This window comes from Vidua chalybeata, chromosome 3, assembly GCF_026979565.1.
Source record: "Vidua chalybeata isolate OUT-0048 chromosome 3, bVidCha1 merged haplotype, whole genome shotgun sequence".
NCBI classification, from domain to species: Eukaryota; Metazoa; Chordata; class Aves; order Passeriformes; family Viduidae; genus Vidua; species Vidua chalybeata.
In genome coordinates this window covers 21,683,886-21,699,891 of record NC_071532.1, presented here as the reverse complement: position 1 = coordinate 21,699,891, position 16,006 = coordinate 21,683,886, and the positions used below count along the sequence as shown (strand labels likewise).

General features: G+C 40.5%; 1 protein-coding gene and 1 long non-coding RNA gene across 4 annotated transcripts in view; one reads left to right on the top strand and one right to left on the bottom strand.

The window, feature by feature from the left end:
• Positions 1-1,003: 1,003 nt before the first annotated feature.
• The window catches only part of SUSD4 (sushi domain containing 4), a 71,421-nt gene continuing 56,418 nt past the window's right edge, over positions 1,004-16,006 (bottom strand). For all 3 annotated transcript variants that reach the window (XM_053938718.1, XM_053938717.1, XM_053938716.1), the window contains exons 6-9: positions 5,511-5,702; positions 4,850-4,994; positions 3,239-3,621; positions 1,004-2,071 (exon numbers count right to left, since the gene is read on the bottom strand). In XM_053938718.1, coding sequence (XP_053794693.1) covers positions 2,043-2,071; positions 3,239-3,621; positions 4,850-4,994; positions 5,511-5,702 — 749 coding nt within the window. In that variant the 3' untranslated portion in view covers positions 1,004-2,042. The remainder of the gene's footprint in view (positions 2,072-3,238; positions 3,622-4,849; positions 4,995-5,510; positions 5,703-16,006) is intronic.
• LOC128785866 (uncharacterized) lies at positions 5,619-6,798 on the top strand. Its single transcript, XR_008430065.1, has 3 exons — positions 5,619-5,690; positions 6,428-6,548; positions 6,657-6,798. It is a non-coding gene; the product is annotated as an uncharacterized LOC128785866 (long non-coding RNA).

The window sequence follows — 16,006 nt, the reverse complement described above, 5'->3', positions numbered from 1 at the left end:
TCGTGCAAACACCTCTGGAAAGCTTGAGATCTAAAAAGGAAGGGGTAGCCAAGAAAGTACAAACACCTGATAGATACATCTGTGGGATAAACCTGAGCATACAGCTGCCACTGAGACAATTCAGGAGAAGAAAAATGCAAATATTGTCTAAGCAAGGATAGAGGATAATATGGAACATGTCCCATTTTTCAGTACCAATGGCTGTGTTTTCATCAATCTTACCGTAGGATAATTGACAGAATTACTTCTGCTCGCCACAGCTTTTGGTCTGCTTTTGCTTCTTGCTGTCATGTACGGTTGCTGACAGGATGCTAATAAACACTTTTCTTGAATACTTGCAGCACATCTATTATTCCACTAGCCTGGCTCATGAGTGGGGCCACTAAATGCTACCACAATACAAATAAATCATTAAAGAATCATGAAAAAATAATAGAGCAGCTTGTAGTGATCCTCTATTTACAACAATAGAGATATTATTAATTTACTTTGTACATAAAGTCAGAACTCAGTCATATTTTCCTCTTTGGGTTGGATTAGCCCACATGATGGCAATCTCTGTCATTAATACAGAGTGAGTTATTCTTTCAAACACTGCCGGTTTAAGATGTTTCATCTGCACAATACCAAAAATAAGACAAGAAAATCTTCTTGGATTTCAGTAAGTACATGAAACAGCCAGGAATTTTCCTGACAAAGAACAAATAGTCTGTAACACCACGGAGTGAACCCCTCATACCAGCTTTAGCACAATGTTCTGGCCCAGCCTGCAGAGCAGAGAAAACCCTCAATGAGACCCACATTGCATCTGCAGAAGCTGTGCCCTGCTGCACCCATTCCCTGTGCTCTGCTTAACCAAGACCACTCTCTCCATTTCCAGTTGGATAATGGATGTAAAGCTGAAAATGCCACAGGACAGGTGTTCTGCTACCTCCTACCTTCAGGTAGGAGCTGGTGAAAGAAGTGAGGAAGGAAAAAAAAGGCCAACTACACAACAATCAGATAAGTCAAAAGAACTGAAACTCAGCTTTATTATTTTTTTAAAAAAAGTATTCTACAATAATGGCTCAGAATACTACCACAATGTACAGGGACAAGGCAGTGCTCTGGGCGATGACTGTAGATTACTCTCATATATATATATATATATTTAAGAGCTTAAGAAAGGTTGAAGCATGGCAGTTCGACATTTCTTAAGCATGTATTTCATAATTTTAACATCTTCTAGATCTCTCATATTACAGCAGGATTTATCAAATGCAATGTAGTCACAGAAGTGCATAAATACAAATATTGATACTTTACTTTGAATATTGTCTATGATATAAATTCTGCCTTACCTTAAAAAAAATCTCCAGATCGTTATGTGACCTGGGAATCTTTCCTTTTCTTTCTCTTTAAGAGTTTTTAAATATATATATATATTTATATATATTTGCTATTGTACATCAAAGTATATATTAATCCCATAATTTCTGTTATATTTTCTGCAGACATGGTCTGAAGCAAAATCACCAACAACTAAATCAAAAACTTCCTGGTTATCATAGGAAAGCCAAAGAGGATCTTTCCTCTTTTTTTGTGTGTGTTTCAGTACTGATACTTTGTACACTTGAAAGGATTCTTCATAAACTAGAGGTCCAAAGATAATTTAAAGCAGTCTTTATAAGCAAATTTACATAATTTGACATGCTTTTGTGAGGCAGTTAGTATCAAAATCCAATAGCATTTCTTACAGAGCCGTATGACTTTCTGCGATGCAGATATACATTTAATTTCTAAAAAGCCACAGTTCTTTTTCTACATCTGCTCTCATCAAATCCCCAGGATTCATTCATAAAACTGCTGCTGTTCCAAATGCTGACGCTGTTATCCCCGCTGTGGATTAAGACATACACCCAACCTGGTGACATCATCGCGTGGAAGATTGATAAGTAGGAAAACACCCTCCCCAAATCCACAGAGAGTCTTTTCTAGCTCTGAATCCTCATGATTCATGTCACCCAACAGTGCAATGTGACGAGGACACGACTCAGTGCAGGCTAAGGGTCTTCTTCCATCAAAGGAATCTCTAGGAGAAACAAAGAAATAGCATTGACTGCTGATTGAATTTCCCTTTTTGCTTTTGCAGAGTATTATTGTTACCAATTCTACAAAACCAAAAACAAAATCTGAACAAGACATGGGATATTGGCAATTCTAGACCCACTCAGACTCTGATACCTCTATGAAAATTAGATAAGTAAAATGACACAGACTATCTCCAATAAGTTAGGACCACAAAAACCTAAACACAAATATCCTTGCTACTAATTAATCACTGAAGCAGCATTCAGAGGTGGAAGGGACTTTAACTGGCAGCCCCACAATTTTTTCCTCTCCTCCTGGGTTTCCTGTTCCCCTTGTGATAACAGTAAAACTATCCAAACCTCTCTGAAGCAGAAGACTTCCTCTACCCAGATCTTCACCCACATTGGATTTAGGACACTGAGCTTCAGCTCAGTGACAATGGAGAGCGGGCTATGAGCCTCTCCCTCTAAATGTCTCCAAGGAAAGCCATCCAGTTTCCTTAACATGCTGAGCAGCACCAACCAGAACTGCATGAAATCGTGTCAGTACATGCTCATGTTCGATAAAGGCAGGCAGTAATACGTGGCAAGCTCCCTCCTGGCACACGGACCTGTGGCACGTTCTCCTTATGCTGTGACTTCCATGTCCATGGCTTAAGGCTCACATGCCTCAGATGGAAGGAACATTTTGCTGGATGCACAGACATCATGAGTTTGCTAATAAAGGCTGCTAATTTTGGCCCAGTATAAAAATATTATTTATCTCCTCTTTCAAGGAGAAAATCCTGTTATTTGCTATGAAAGCCAGGGTATGTGAGAGAACTGTGAACGTAGGAGTTGAGGAGCAGATGAACAGACCAGCACAGGCAAGATGAGGGTTGGCTTTGCTGCTGTACACAGGTGTTTGCTGACATCTCTGTTGATGAGATTGGGGTCTGGACAGGAGCCTTCTGGCCTGGCATTCAAATCACATGCACCAAGGACATATCACAGACATGAAATTCTATAACCATGGAGTTTTATGATTTACAAAAATTTTGAATTAAAGGTGTAGACAAAGCCATGGAGAAAGTAGGAGCGAATCAGCTGGGTGAATTCCTGCTCTGCCAGTACAAACAAATGATGTCCCCTGTCCATGGACTCACCTATTGCACCTATGCAAGACTCACCATCTGTGATATCGATCCGGGGACTCGTGGATGCAGCGTCCCCGTCAGTGCTGTGGGATACGTCAGTTTGATCTGAGCCGGGAAGCGCTGCCGCTTGGCATGTCAGGGATGGGTACAAACTTTGGAGCAGTTCAGAGGAACACGACCTACTGTCACAGGTCTCAAATTCATTGGGCTGTGTGTCTGGAATCCTGGGACCGGGGTAAGCAGGGGGATTCTGATCTTCTGACTGCAAAATATGCCCCTGGTCTGCGGCAGCTGAGTATCCGGGTGCCAGGGCATTCAAGCCGCTGCTGACAGCTTCATCGTAGGAAGGCAGCATGACAGGAACACCATCCACCACCACGAAGTCAGGGTCGCCCATGGAGCCCTCCTGGTTGCCTCTACGTCAAACACAGAAAGGTTATCACAGAGAGCAGGGGCATGTCAGCAGCACCTCACAGCAACTGCTGAACTCCAGTAAACACAGCACTTTCTAGTCATGCCAAATGAAGCTACAGGGTCATCAACATTCACAGAAATGTTTGCCAAACTATGCTTGGGTTGACAGGTGGAATCTGTTACAATTGGAAAAAATTAAACCGGTAATGGGAAAAACAGTTCCAAGAAGGGAAGGTAAACAGGTATGTGGAAGAGATAAGGAGCACCATTTGCTGTGCTGTGCACAGTAGGTGTCATGGATATAAGATCACAGATGTAGTTCACCAGGCAAAAGTGTCTGAATCCCTGGCAAAATGAATGCTAGAGCGCAAAAGTGTTTACAGCCCAAGTAAGTAGGTGCTGAGATCACTACTGCTGGATGACAAGGGTTTGGTGGCAAGACTTGTGGCCTCCTTCAGGCCTTGCTTTCAAATGATGGAGGCTTCCTTAACCAGTATTAAGCTGGTTTCTTTTTTAAGCAAAAGATTTCTATTAATTGGGAAGATCCATTAAACCCCAAAGTTTCTACTTAGTAGCCTATTAAACACAGTATAGTCCAGGCAGGAGGGAATTGATCTTTTAAGACGTGAAAACATCTGAAAAGGAGAGGACTGAAAGCCATTTTAGTAAGCCAGACAAGTCCAGGCTATAGGCCTTCCTTATGGAGAGCACTATGTGAATCAATGACAAATGCTCCCAGCTCCATGATATTTTATGGAAATAAAGGAAGATGCAGGAGATGTTTATGAATCGTGATGAAAATAACATTAATGGAGGTAAAGCAAACCTTTAATATAAATTTGTCCATAGAGAAAAAGGAAATTCTTTCTTAAAACTTACATTACTAAGTCTACAGTAGTTAAAAAATTAATTCCCCCAGCACCTGAAAACGAGTACTTAAAAATATTGTCAGCTATTTTTACAGGCAGAAGCAGCAGCTCTCAATAGAAGAGCAGTAATTACTCCCAGAGTGAATCTGGCAAAATTTGCCTTTTACCTTAGCTGCATGAAGGACTACTGCAGGTTTTTGGGGGTGCCCTTCCACACCAGTGGTTCAGGGACTTCTGCTCAGAGCAGAACAAAGTATCTGCAAGGCTCATGAGCTGCTCCATCTCTCCAGCAAGGAGTGCTGAGTGTGAAAACTGAATCAAGCCCCTCAACCTTCAAAATAAGAAAGAAACCAGTACAAACCGTGGAAGGAAATGTGTCTTAAATTTGGTCTGGAACATCCTGGCTAAAATAACCAGTAGCAGTACTAATAAAACACTGGTAGCAGTAAATGCCACTATTTTCCATGTAGTCAGGAGGGTCTCCTGTGTATTTGGCCAGGTTTGTTCTGTAACAGAAAGACAATACAAGAGCTGTGCTTGTATATTCCAGTTGTTATTTTATATTCAACACTACTCAGAAATGCCAGTTAGGACCGGACATTTTTTATATGCAACTTGTAAAAACACACATAACCCATTTGCCATGTACCAAAAGCAGTCTTAACATAAAGCTGTCACAGAGGCTGGATCTTGCTTTTTCCCCTTGACTGGTCTTTTATACATGCAATCATGACCTTAGCTTGCATACATATAAAAATATCCAGATGTTAAAAAATACATTTGAAGAGGTAATGATCAAAATGGTTTAGATCCATTCAGAATCTTGGGAATGCATTATATTTAGCCTTTTTCAAAACCTGAGACTCTTGAAAAGGAGCTTGAAAATAGCAGCATCTTAAAATCAATGCTCATCACTTAACCATGAAACAGACGAAGTTCACCAGGCATTGCCAACCTACAAATTTGCTCCGAAATGAGGGGCTGTAAGATGACAGGCCTATTAGGATAGGACAGTCCTTTACCTGTTTTGACACAGTACACTTGGTAGGAGGGGAACCACTCTCCATACTGGCAGGTGATGTACTTGTAGTCGTTGGTGAGGGTGTAACCAGGGTCGCAGTAGAACTCCACCACCGTCCCGTGGTTGTAGCGCTCGCAAGGCCGCGGGTGGCAGATGTAGTCTCCGTGACTCACCATTGGAGGTAGTGGACAAACTTGGGCAAACAAACAAAGGGAAAAGGAGAAAGACATTAATGCCAGCAACCCACCACTGGGCTGCTTCAGAGTGTCAAAATGCAAGAGGCACACTTCAGGCTCCCTCTCGGCTCCCTGCGGTTCTGGGTACGTCTCAGTGGCACCAGGCCACTGCCCAGGCAGGCCAGGTGGCCATCCACACCAGCGGAGGGATGCACGTGCCAGGGGGTCACTGAGGTGGGATCTGGGAAGCTTCCAACCCATTGTGGGAAGAGGAGGGTGAGAGGAAGACAAAAGGGGACACATGCCCATCAGGTGGCTTCATGGGATGGAGCAGGGCAGTCAAAATAAGGAGAATCATGCTCTTCATAAAGCATTTATAATTCAGCTGTAACATGCTATTTTTTGTTTCATTAACATAATTAAGTGGTTATATGCATTAATTAAATTCCTTTTAAAAAATGTTTGCCATCAGCAGTGCTGCAAGAGATGCAAAGCACCTAGTGTTGCTTAAGCATGTGCAGTCTGTATCACTGTAATTTTATTAAGTTGAGCTTAAAGTCTACTGGTGGTATTTGTGTTTTGTTATTTCTGAACAGCCTGACTGATCTCAGTGGGACCACTGGTGGAGCGATGTCTTAAATATAGCAGAGGCTGAGCGTGTGTTAATTAAGTAGAGTGGTTTACTTAGAGTTAGGTAAATAAGAGAGAATTGCAATATAAACATGTGGGACCTTTCCTGTAGGCCCTGGGATGACAGCCCAGGCAGATGAACTCCATGGAGAACTGAGGGAGCACTCTGGAAAACAGCAGTGGGGAAAGCAGCTCACAAGCAGTATTTTTACAAGAGGAAACTTTTCCACGGTGTAAGTGTTGGAAAAAAAAACCCTACAAAATGTAATGATGTTTCAAATGACTGCATACTGACCCAAAAGGGCTTCAGTTACTGGATGGCTGCTTTTATTTCCCTTCAGAGGCAGTTCCTGGCTGGCTCAGTGCCCCATCTACAGGCCCTTCCCTTCACTTCATGCCGCTCCCATGCAGGCAAGACCTGCTGCATTGATTTAAATAATGAAAATGACATCTCTTGGAAGAAGAATCTTCCCAGAAATTACAATTCAGCTGCTTCTCCCTGTGAATCTTGTTACATGAATAATGCATTTCATAAAAAAATACACAAGATATTAAATGAATCTTCAAGAGAGGCTGATTACAATGTGCAGCAACGTCTATTCCCCATTCTCTGGAGACATGGTTTTGTTTGCATTTTCACTGGCAAGGCTTAATAATAACTTGAAATCAGAGTAAGTAATTCACATAAAAATTCACATCCTCAATGCTCTGCACACTTTCCAAAGTCTCTGGGCCCACAAGAAAGAGGAATGCTTCACTGGGAAGTCAACTCAAGATTGAAAACAATTTTCTTAAGATTAGGGTGAGGTTGTCAGACTGAAATAGCAAGAAAGCACCTATTAATAATTCTTGTATATTAAAAGGAAATGATCAGTGAAAGCCATGATCCTGGCCTATCATAAGGAAACCTGGTACATTTTTATTACCTAGGCTTAGAGCAAGAGAACAAAGAGAACAATTTAAGCTCCTCTGCAACTGAATTTTGCCAAGCTCTGGCAGTGTGCAAGAGATGTGTAGATGCCCACAGCCTTTCGAGCAACGAACAAGTAGAGCACACCTTATCACAAAGAGAAACACTCAGAAAAACTAATTTTCCCCTCCAGCAATGTAGCTGCTACATCATCCCTAACCTCTTAATGTCACTGAGAGCCAAAGCAGCCCGCTGAATAGAAAAATCCCTCAAAGCTGTCATCCCAGCAATGTGGGTCAGCTCAGGAATGACACATTTCTAGGCAGATTTAAAGCTATACACTGTGGGGACAATGCAGATATGGAGCTGCCAGTCTGTTTACAAACTGAGGTGTATTTTATAACACCCAAAAATGAGAGTGTCACTCTTTGTGCAGGACATGTCCCCAGTACTAAAAAGGGTGCCACTCCTTCCAGGGACACATCCATATTTGAAGGGAAATGCTTGTGTATTGGTGCTGCCTGGAAACTCCTGCAAACAATTTTTTATTGCCCTGACAAGTATTAGTCATGAATTAGTAAAGTTTTATGGAATCATATCTGCCCACAGCTCCTGCAAGAAACACTGGGAACCAACAGATGCAATGGAACAGGTTTAGAACTGAGGGCTTTTAGCTCAGCTGAAACAGTGCTTCATTCTTATGTCAACTGGACTGCAGGAGTCAGGGATTCTAACTTACCTGGAGTGTCACTCACCACCTCCCCTGAACTTCATGTTCAACCGCTGTCAGGATCCCTTTAACACTTCCATGGGCAAACTGGCCCCCACGTACAGTCTATAGCACTCAGGTTCAAAGCCTCTTTTCATAAATCAAGTCAAAGGTACATCACAAACAACCCTAAATGGACTCACTTTTACCTCTGGGCAGTTAGTTATACATTCAGTCCTTTTCTCCACTCACTTCATTCCCTGATCCAAGATCCAAGATCCTTTAAAGATGTACAGTGGAAGGACAGCCAGCAAGTGGCCTTGGTTTTGATCATAGAAAAGAAAGATTATGAAAGTCTGGAGGGCAGCTGAATCCTCTTGGCTGTCTTGGACAGAAAATTTTTAGTGCAGAGCTGGTCACCTTATAGGGTCTGAACCCTTATTAATGCCAGATGCCAGTGTATGATAGTGGTTACATGGATTAAAGGAATGTGACAGATCAAATATGGAGGGAAACTCCAGTGACAAACCTAAGGCCACTGAAGTTTTTTAGGAAATTTAAAATTTTAGCATTCCCAGTGATGAACCCTTTGTACAGCAATTGGAAATTACAGGCCATGGACTTCAGGCAAATGTATCAAACTCACAGAATGAAAATAGCCATAAATTGATTACAATAAAAGCATATCTGACAAGTTCATTTTCATTGCCAAACCAATAGCAGTATGCACAATAATCATAGAAACAAGGGAATTCTACTTCAGAAAGTTCTCACAGATCAAAAAAAGCCCTAAGTGCTGTTCTTAAATATGATACTAAATCTTTACTACCAATAGCTTTCAGCATCTTCACTTTATAAGGCTTTGGAGACTTTAATGCTCTAATTACAACATCCAGCATGGATAATCCAGTAGTATTTTCTGACGACCAGCATGAAAAGACCACATGCCTGTGTCCTTAACTTTGGAGCTTGGCAGAGGGACAGACATAATTTAAACAGTGTCTGCTGGTGGTCCTGCAGCAGGTGATCCCGGGTCTCTGGATCTGTCTTTGTACAGCAATTGGCCACAGACTGTAAGGGGATGTACAGGAACTTTATAGCTCAGCATTCACAGCTGAAAAGCTGAATCATTCATCAAAAAGAAAGAGCAATTGTGTTTATATGGCAAACAAATCCCTTGCTGGATGCTCAAGAGTCCTGTTACTCAAAGAAGTTGAAGGGAAGAATTCCTAATTTGATTTGATGGAGTTCCCTGCCTGCTCCTAGGAGCTGCTGGAGCTGAGGGCTCTCCTCTGAGATCAGCTGTCTGCTCTGGCTGATTTTAATGAAGGACTAGCACTACCAAGAAGAGCTTAAAACCTGGGGAGCTGAGCCTTGTGTTACTTGGAGTGTGGCACTGTGGCCTGGAGCAGAGGCAAGGGCTGGTCTGCCCCACGGAGTGTCCTCTCCATCACAGCCTCCACAGAGCCACATCCCTTGGAGCAGGGCCAGGGGAGGGTGGCACAGGCTCCATTCCTCATTAACTGAGGAATTAATGAGGTTCACCCAGTGATTTTTTCCTACCCATTATGGTTAAGAAGCTTTTTAAACTCTGCCTGGAGGATGCTGCAGTAATTCTGCAATGTTGACACTGGAACTGGAAGATGGAGGAAAGATTTCTGGCATTAGCATATTCTCATTTAACATTGATGGCACAGAATAAAGACATTGCATGACTTTTTAAAAGCCACTGGTAGAGAGATAACAGTGGAGTTACAGATATTTACACTGCTCAAAATCCATTTTTTAGTCAATGTTCAAAGGCTAGTGGTTTTAGTCTGTGGTCCAAGTGGACAGGTGGTAAATCACTTTTTGCCCAGTATTTTTTATGTGAGCCAAAAACTAAAAGAAAAAATGTCTTGAAGTATGGGACCTTTACTTATTAAAAAAAAAAAGGATAGGAACAAGCAAGCTTATTTTCCAACTGTGATTATTTGTCTCAAGCTACTAATTCATCTTTTGTGTAGAACATTAATTTCTTGGTTAGCTGGGTTAGCAGAAAGCAGAAAGCCAGCCATTTCTGTTTGACATAGGGATGGAGAGGATTAGAGACATTTGCACCTTATAAAGAATAACACCTCTTCCAAACACATCGTGAATGCCTGCTCATTATGCAAAGAGTGAGAACAGATTAAGATGAAACTTCCAGATGAGAAAGACACAGATAAAAACCTGCCAGTTCCACTGTGCAGGAAAATGCTGGTGTGTCTCACTCAGAGAATCATCTGAGAGGGGGAGACACTCTCTGCCTTGCTCACAAACTGAAAGAGAACAAGAGTTTCTCCTGACCCTCACTTGTCATTTTTGTACACATCAGGACACTAATTATCACCAGGAATCTGGACACCTGTCACCTGGCTACGGCATCCCAACCAACGTTAAATTCAAGCTGTCACTTACTCCATGAGAGCACAGCTGTGTGTGTCCCAGCAGGTCTGACCCTTCCCATCAAGGGTGGCCAGGTCCCCACCTGAAGCTTTACTGGCTGGCTTCTGGAGCCTAAGGAGGGGTCCTTTTCCATATACTGCCCCCGTATAAACACACGCTTAGGGATGCAAGATCTGAAAATTATATTTTTTCCAGGAACATGTTTGTTCCTTTTCCTGCTTCTTTATGTGCTAATAAACTTGGTTTCTTGGTTCCCTCAGTGTCATCACCCTTAATACCTTCAGAATAAAACAAATCATTAACCAAGAAGTTTTTCTTTCATATTCAGAAGAATTCCTGTCCAGTTCACTTGACAGACCTGTCCATTTCCACAGATATTACCAGCAAATGAATCACACCTGTACTGCACAGTATAGAGCCTGAGGAAATTAATTCTGCACTTTGAATACTAAAAAAGGGATTTTTCTATTCTATACTTACATTTCAATTTACAGAAATGTACAAAACCCAGTGTATTTTATTTCTGAAATAGCAAAACAAAAGTTCCCATTAAAATGTCCAGTATTCTAAGTAGGATGGAAGAAAACTACTGGACTTAACCACTCATATCCAATCAAAGGCTTGAAGAAGAAATTTAGAAGTTTGTAAAAGGAAGGAAATAGCAAATCCAGTTGCTTTAAAATAAGCCCTGTCAAAACATCTCTTTATAAGAACAGCTGCTTAATGAGACTTTTTTTAAATGACACTCTTCAGGAATGTAAGCAGAACAGGAAGCATTACTGGAGTAAATTTTCATTGATTGTGAACATCAGCTTAACAATATCCTAATGAAACATTCCTACAACAAATTCTGCTGGCACTGTGAAGGGAGACTTGGTGCCTTTTACAGCTGTACTGGAACAAACTTGGAGGCCATTGAATTTGTGTTCTGAAAGTGATGCCGTGCTTTCAGGAACTTTTCTCATTACTTGTTCCCACAGCAAAAAAGGAGCACCAAGAGAAATAACAGAATAGAAACTTTGGAAACAACTGAGCACTCATACATAAAGTAAATCCTATTTAGGCCTGACTGAATGTAATGAAGATGCAAGATTCTTACTTTGAACTCTCAAAGAGTTGCTACAGAATTTATTTCTTGAAAGCCTAGAGCAAGAATTATTAATGATATTGTATTCTTAGCCAACAGTATCCAAATTCTTTTCAATCTTAACCTTTCTTGATTACTTAACCTTCACAATGCCACTTAGATGTTTTCTACAGGAAAGACATCTAACAGGTAAGCAATTTCTTCTCAACCACTCAGCAAGCCAGGAACATACCCTAGGTCTTCTGGCTGCAGACTGCTGGCTGTACCCCTAGAAAATCACCCCTGAGTAATTCTGAACCAGCTTTGACACTGAGGTAAGCCTTTCAACATGCACACAGCGAGAACTTCTCACCTTCTATAGAGTGTGAAATGAATTGAATAATCAAGTTTTTTAAAGAAAAGCTGCTTCTCTGGTCTAGCTTTGACAAACACCATCTTAATGAGAATTTCATGAAACAGTATAAAACTAGTTTCAAACATATTTTAATAATAATTTAATATCAACTGATTCCAAAATGGAAACAGACAGTGTTTTACAATCACTTATGGTACATGCTTCCTTCCTGGAATTGCAAATTACACAGCAGGTTTTGCAGTTCCAGTCACTTGAGCTCCTACAGGAGCATCATGCCAAATTCACACTCAACCTCAACAACTCTGCCCTTCCCAGCACAGTACCCTGTGAAACATTGATATCAATGCTAAATTCTTTAGTTTCAAATGCATTTAATAACAAATACAGGATGAAGCACACTCTAAGTGATATTTTCCTATAAATTATAAGTTAAACAGTGAAAGTTTAATGTAAACTACAAAAAAATTGATGACAAGTTTGCAGCTAGAACGCTATGACTTCTTTTAGCAAATGGCCTGCAATTATATTTAAGGAAATATTTATATTCATTATTAATATGTGAGTGTTTGGAGCACTGTGGTCTCATTTACAGCAGATAATTTTGGCTTTCTTCATCACTTCCTTCCAATTTTGTTTCTTCCTTCCCTCATGAGTGGATGGCTTTATGATCAGCAATGGTCTTTTTAGGACTTTGAGAAGCAGATGCTGGGGACTACACAGACACTTTGCAGGAAGGACTTAGAAAACTCCAAAATAAATCAAGGCTTGGGTATTTGACAGGCATCCCAGGATAACCTGAGGACTAGAAAAGGTCAAAGTGCTTAGAAGTATAATGGAGATAGAGGGGGGAGAGAGAGCAGTCAGGAAGCTGGCTAAGAAAACCAGACACCTAAAGGCTCCTGTGAGGAATGTCTGGAAAAGCCAGTGCTCACTGAAAGGAGGATGTATCAGTGGGTTTTTATGTTACTTTAATCCCTCTTTTTTGAATAGCTTTTTTTCTCTGTTGTAAGCAAGAATCCCTTGAGTTTGTGTGGGGTTACCTACACCAGTCATCAGGGACTGATGGAGACAAGGAAGGCTGGAATAGACAAGCTGTAATCCAGGGTTCAGCTGAAGGCTGAGGAAATCAAGCTATACCACATAATGAAGGAAAAAGCATAAGATCCCATTCCCAATGGAGAGCTACAAGGAAAAAAAAAAAAAGAGGGGCAAGGAAAACTGGCAGATGATCTTAGCACTGTAATTTCACAGATCATTTTACAAGACCAGGAAGGCATGGAGGAGTGTTGGTTTCTGTTATTTATGTTCAGTTCCCAAGTGTCTGCCTACACTGATTGGTGAAAGTGCTGCCCTTTAAATACTGGGTTTTATCTCTGGAAATGAACAAGAGAGTAGACTTCCTGATGCACAGGAAGCATCAATAAATAATCAATTTGCTACCCTTGTGGTCAGTACAATACTTTCCTGCTCACTGTTGATAGAAAAGACAGGAATTATTATATATTTTTTATTATATTATATATATTATTATATTATATATATTTTATTATATTATATAAAAAAGCAGAATTATTGATGCACAGAGTCTGTAGCTACAGTACCCTCCATTTGAGGAAGATGTTCTGTGAGTGCACCATGTCCATAAAGCAGAGAGATGTTTGATTTCAAGGTAAGCAATTTGTTATTTTCCCTTCCAAGGAGCCTTGTCAGATACAGTTAAAGATTAATATCATAAAATAACCCTCAGGAAAATTTTTTGTCTGCATTGCCCCAGCTAACTCACAGTATATTCAAAGCACTACGGATAAAACACTACATGCATCTGGCAGTTAATATTGAACTTCAGGGCAGAAATTATGGCTCCATGAACAAGCTGGGATGTCTGGCTGATTCTGGAAATGCTAAGGAGTTTCTGAAAGGTACAGAGGGGATAGAGCAGGGGTAAAACAAAGATTTACTGTGGAAGTCCTGTGCGACAAGCAATACCAAAGACATGAAAGAAACAGATTATGTTATTCTGTTGCTTTCCTGAAAAACTACAAACAGTGGAGAAGGCATCTATTTCAATCCCAGCCAAAATCAAAGAAGATTTCTGCAATGCAAAAAAGGAACAGTCACTAAGAAATATAATGCTATTTATGTTCTTCAATGTCTTCAACTTGGAGCCTGTTCTCTAAACCCTCCATCCCTCACAACAAGAGAGGCAAAAAGCCCACTTTGTTGTGTATCCATTCTGTCTTTGGGTTTGGACTATTTTTCTTCATGTTTCATTTTGCAATATAGCTGCTGGAGTTAAGAGATTGGATTACTATTTAGCAGAATAACTTCTGCTAGACCTCTCTGTCTAGCATTTCATGTCTCTGTACTCCTTTTGAATTTAATGCTTTTCCACACCTCTTCTCTTCAGCTGTGGGTAACAGATGAAGTTCAGCATTTTCCAACAGAACAAAAATCCAGATACTCCAAGTTAAAGTGTTCACCTTCCACACTCATACATGGATGCATATAATTTCTGCACTCCTGGTGATGAATGAATCAATTGTCTACAGTGCAGAAGCAAGCAGAATTATTGAATGCCTTTTTCTAAAGAAAAATATACTCTTTAACTTCTTCATCACGCTTGCTTTCCATGACAAGCACCCCTAGGGTGAGACACTGTCAGCCTATTTAGTCCTTTGGGTATCAGGCTAGAGGTGTCACTGCCATAAAGGTGTTGCCCTAGTAAAGGTCCTTAGATATATGGCTGTCTGCTGCTATTTGAGCATTTACTGCTGCTTGTAGTTTCTGAGTCACACATTTTGCTGTAGGCAGTGAAATACCACTGTAGTCAGAGCTATTAAAAACCAGGCTATCAATGTGTCCTATGCTAACATTAACTCAGTTAACCTGGATGACCTCTTTGGCTGTTGAGCAGTATTTAATTTATTCTCCTTCCTGCCTGCTGGAGGAGTGGGTGCAAACTTAAACCAGAAACCTGGTATCTACCTCACTTAATTTCTCAATACCACAGTGTTTCATAACTTGCTTGTATTGCTGCCCTTTGCTCCCTCTACAGGACTTCTGTCTGTTGGCAATGTGCTGCATCAACATTATCATCCCTGAGGATACACATCAGTCTGTCATGTTGGAATTTATCTAAAGCCTTCTCAAAGTCAGCAGAGAAATACAGAGAGAAATATATTTGTACCAATGTATAACATCTCAGGCTTAGGATTGCTTACTTTGTCCTGTTTCCTGAACATAACTGATTACAGACTGACTTCTATCCCTTTTTCTCAGAGTGTTGCTCTATATTCCTTCAAGAATTTAAAAGATTTTAAGTGCCTAGTTTATCAGATAGACAGCTTGGTGTCAATCACTGTTCGTGGCCTTAGGAATTGTTCTGGAAGAATGTAGATCTGTGAAGCTTCCCTTCGAAGTGTCCTGCATGTAGTTGGTAACAAAGTTTCAGCTATTTTGTTTTGAACTATTACAAGGCTATGGCACTTCATCTCTAGTATCACTGTTTTCTGTCATACTCTTTATTTTCTAGGCTCTAAGTCAGAATTATCAGCCCCTCTCTATGAGTGTCTATCCCCAGGCTTATGAGGAGAAAAATTTCTGTTCTGTATTCTTACCTGTCTTTCCAAAGTAGTTTTTTCTCTGCAGCATATTTTGTTGGTTTTCATTTTCATCTGGCTAACCCCTTTTTATATTCCAGAAATCTCCTGGTGCCCAGGTAAAGGAGGTTGAGTTCCCTTGCACTTCTGGCTTTGTTGTAAAAATTCTTAATTCCTTCCTTCTCCTACCTTTCTTCCACAGTTTCCATCATTTTCAGAATCCTGTCAGTACCTTTATGGTTGCTTAGCTTTGTATCTTTTCATCTACCCTCACAATGAAGTGGTTTTATATTCCAGAATTCAGAAATACCTTCAGGTTTTTTCTGTGTTTTTACTCTCTTCTGTTTATTGAATCTCCCCTTTGAAGTCTATTCGTCATGTTTGTTTCATTTTAATTTTGAATCTACCTACAAAAATTTGAAATTTTCTGTTTTACATTCTTTCAAGTTTAACCTCAGCTAGAGAATCTGCTGGTCCCACAAAGAGAATGAAGTTTTGATATTGCAATATATTTGATTTCTTCCAAGACCAGCTTTTCTGTTCAGCTGGGATGATGCTGAAACAAGACATTCTAGATAACAGGATCATGTCTATTGTTTGCAAA